We start from the raw sequence: 2,367 nt of genomic DNA on the forward strand, positions 1-2,367 counted from the left end.
ACAGCAGCAATCGACGACAGCAGCAGCGTCGGGCTCCCCTGCACCTCTGCAGGCGCCAGCACCCCCTCAAGAGCTGGGGATACAGCTGGCGAGTCAGCAGAGGAGGAGCTGAGGCAGTAGCGGGGCCCCCCGAAGAGGGGGGGCAGCAGCAGCGCCTTCAGCTGCTGCGACACAGGAGACCTGCTGCTGCTGCTGCTGCTGCTGCTGCTGCTGGCGGTGGTGGTGGTGGTGCTGCTGCTGCTGCTGCTGCTGCTGCTGCTGCTCAAAGACACAGACTTACGCTGCGATGCAGATCCCTCACTCACCTCTGGACATACAGAATAATCTAGGTCTGCTGCTGCTGCTGCTGCTGCTGCTGCTGCTGCTGCTGCTGTTTCTGCTGCAGCAGCAGAGGCAGCGGTGCAGCTGCCTGAGGTGTCTTCAATCAAAGGCGCACAGCCTTCGTTTGCTTCCCTCATGGCGATCTGCTGCTGCTGCTGCTGCTGCTGCTGTTGCTGCTGCTGCTATTGCTGCGGCTGCTACTGTTAGTACTACAGCGGCTTCTGCTGCTGCTGCTGCTGCTGCTGCTGCCGCCGTTGCTGCTGCTGTTGCTGCTTACTGCTGCTGCTGCTGATGCACTCTGTTGCTGCCAGGCCTGAGCTGTAGGGGCGAGGCAGTTCCCTCATGTTCTTACACTATACGGACTACTCAATGCGCTGCTGCTGCTGCTGCTGCTGCTGCTGCTGCTGCCGCTGCTGCTGCTGCTGCTGCTGCTGCTGCTGCTTTGTTTGTATGTACGTGGGCGATCAGTGCTTTGACTGTCCCCACACCACTCAGCAAACCCCACACAACTCCCTCAGATCGTCTCCCCCCTGGGATCGTCTCCCCCCTGGGATCGTCTCCCTCAGTCTCTGTGTCCCTCTGGGATCGTCTCCCCCCTGGGATCGTCTCCTCCCTGGGATCGTGTAGTGTGTGGGATCGTCTCCTCCCTGGGATCGTCTCCTCCCTGGGATCGTCGTCTCCCTGGGATCGTCTCCCCCCTGGGATCGTCTCTCCCCCCTGGGATCGTCGTCTCCCTAAGTCTGTGTGTCCCTCTGGGATAGTATTGTGTGTGGGATCGTCTCCCTCAGATTGTCGTCTCCCTGGGATCGTCGTCTCCCCCCTGGGATCGTCTCCCCCCTGGGATTGTATTGTGTGTGGGATCGTCTCCCCCCTGGGATCGTCTCCCCCTTGGGATCGTCTCCCCCCTGGGATTGTATTGTGTGTGGGATCGTCTCCCCCCTGGGATCGTCTCCTCCCTGGGGTTGTATTGTGTGTGGGATCGTCTCCCCCCTGGGATCGTCTCCGTGGTTGTGTGTCCCTCTGGGATCGTCTCCCCCCTGGGATCGTCTCCTCCCTGGGATTGTATTGTGTGTGGGATCGGTTCCCTCTATCGACCCAGAGCTTAATACAAATAAATAGCTGGGATCGTCTCCTCCTCCCTCTTGTTTTTTATGCTGCTGCTGCTGCTGCTGCTCCTGCTGCTGCTGCTGCTGCTGCTGCTGTATGTATGTATGTATGTATGTGTCTCCTTTCTGGGGTGTATAGACAGCTGAGATCTCTCTGTCTCCTTAATTCTTTTATCTAACTATATAAGCTGTTGTAGCTTTTAGTAAGCCTTTTAGCATCATGTAGAGACACACAAGGCTTGCTGCTGCTGCTGCTGCTGCTGCTGCTGCAACTGCTGCTGCTGCAACTGCTGCTGCTGCTGCTGCTGCTGCTGCTGGTGCTGCTGCTGCACAGATGTGCTGCGCAGCTTCTCCCAATACACCAAACGATAAAAGAGGTAAGCGCACCCCGTAGAGAGAACTGCTGCTGCTGCTGCTGCGGCTTTTGCTGCTGCTGCTGTAGCACCGCAGGGAGCAGCAGCAACAGCAACAGCAGCAGCAGCAGCAGCAGCAGCAACGTATGGGGCGGGCCTGTGCGGCTTAGCAAGAAGGGGAGAAAGTTTCTTAGTGCCAGGGTAAGACAAGAACATACAATTGTGTTTTGCTGCTGTTTTGCTGCAGCTGCTGCTGCTGCCGTTGCTGCTGCTGCTGCTGCAGCAGCCGCTCGAGCCCAGCAGACAGCAGAGAGAAGAGAGAGAGAGAGAGACAGACAAGGAGCCAAGCGCCCGGGTGTACGTGCACCTCGGTGGCAATGGAATGCCAGATGAACAAAGACAATATAATACTTTATTTTAATTATAATATCCCAGACAAATACAATAAGCAGGATTTAAGGACCTACTAGGCCTGCAGCCGATCAGCAGCAGCAACAAGTGCACGTTGAGACGGGCACAGCAGCAGCAGCAGCAGCAGCGGGTCCTGTTGCTGCAGAGACACTGCTACAAATCCAGCCGTTGCTGCT

At 57.5% G+C, this 2,367-nt stretch overlaps 2 protein-coding genes across 2 annotated transcripts in view; both read right to left on the reverse strand.

Moving 5' to 3' along the window:
* Positions 1-458, reverse strand: part of EMH_0031010 (uncharacterized protein) — a gene marked incomplete at both ends in the record, with an annotated part of 7,588 nt that extends 7,130 nt beyond the window's left edge. The window contains one exon of the mRNA XM_013494480.1: positions 1-458. Within this exon, the coding sequence (XP_013349934.1) occupies positions 1-458 (458 nt within the window).
* A 229-nt stretch (positions 459-687) lies between these two features.
* On the reverse strand, positions 688-1,996 carry EMH_0031030 (uncharacterized protein; the record flags this gene model as incomplete). The annotated part of the gene is made up of 2 exons (XM_013494481.1): positions 688-1,375; positions 1,662-1,996. The coding sequence occupies 2 exons, from the start codon at positions 1,994-1,996 to the stop codon at positions 688-690; spliced, it is 1,023 nt and encodes a 340-aa protein (XP_013349935.1).
* Between the last annotated feature and the right edge of the window lie 371 nt (positions 1,997-2,367).

The sequence above is a fragment of the Eimeria mitis genome, genomic scaffold (assembly GCF_000499745.2).
Source record: "Eimeria mitis Houghton genomic scaffold, Emh_scaff1173, whole genome shotgun sequence".
NCBI classification, from domain to species: domain Eukaryota; phylum Apicomplexa; class Conoidasida; order Eucoccidiorida; family Eimeriidae; genus Eimeria; species Eimeria mitis.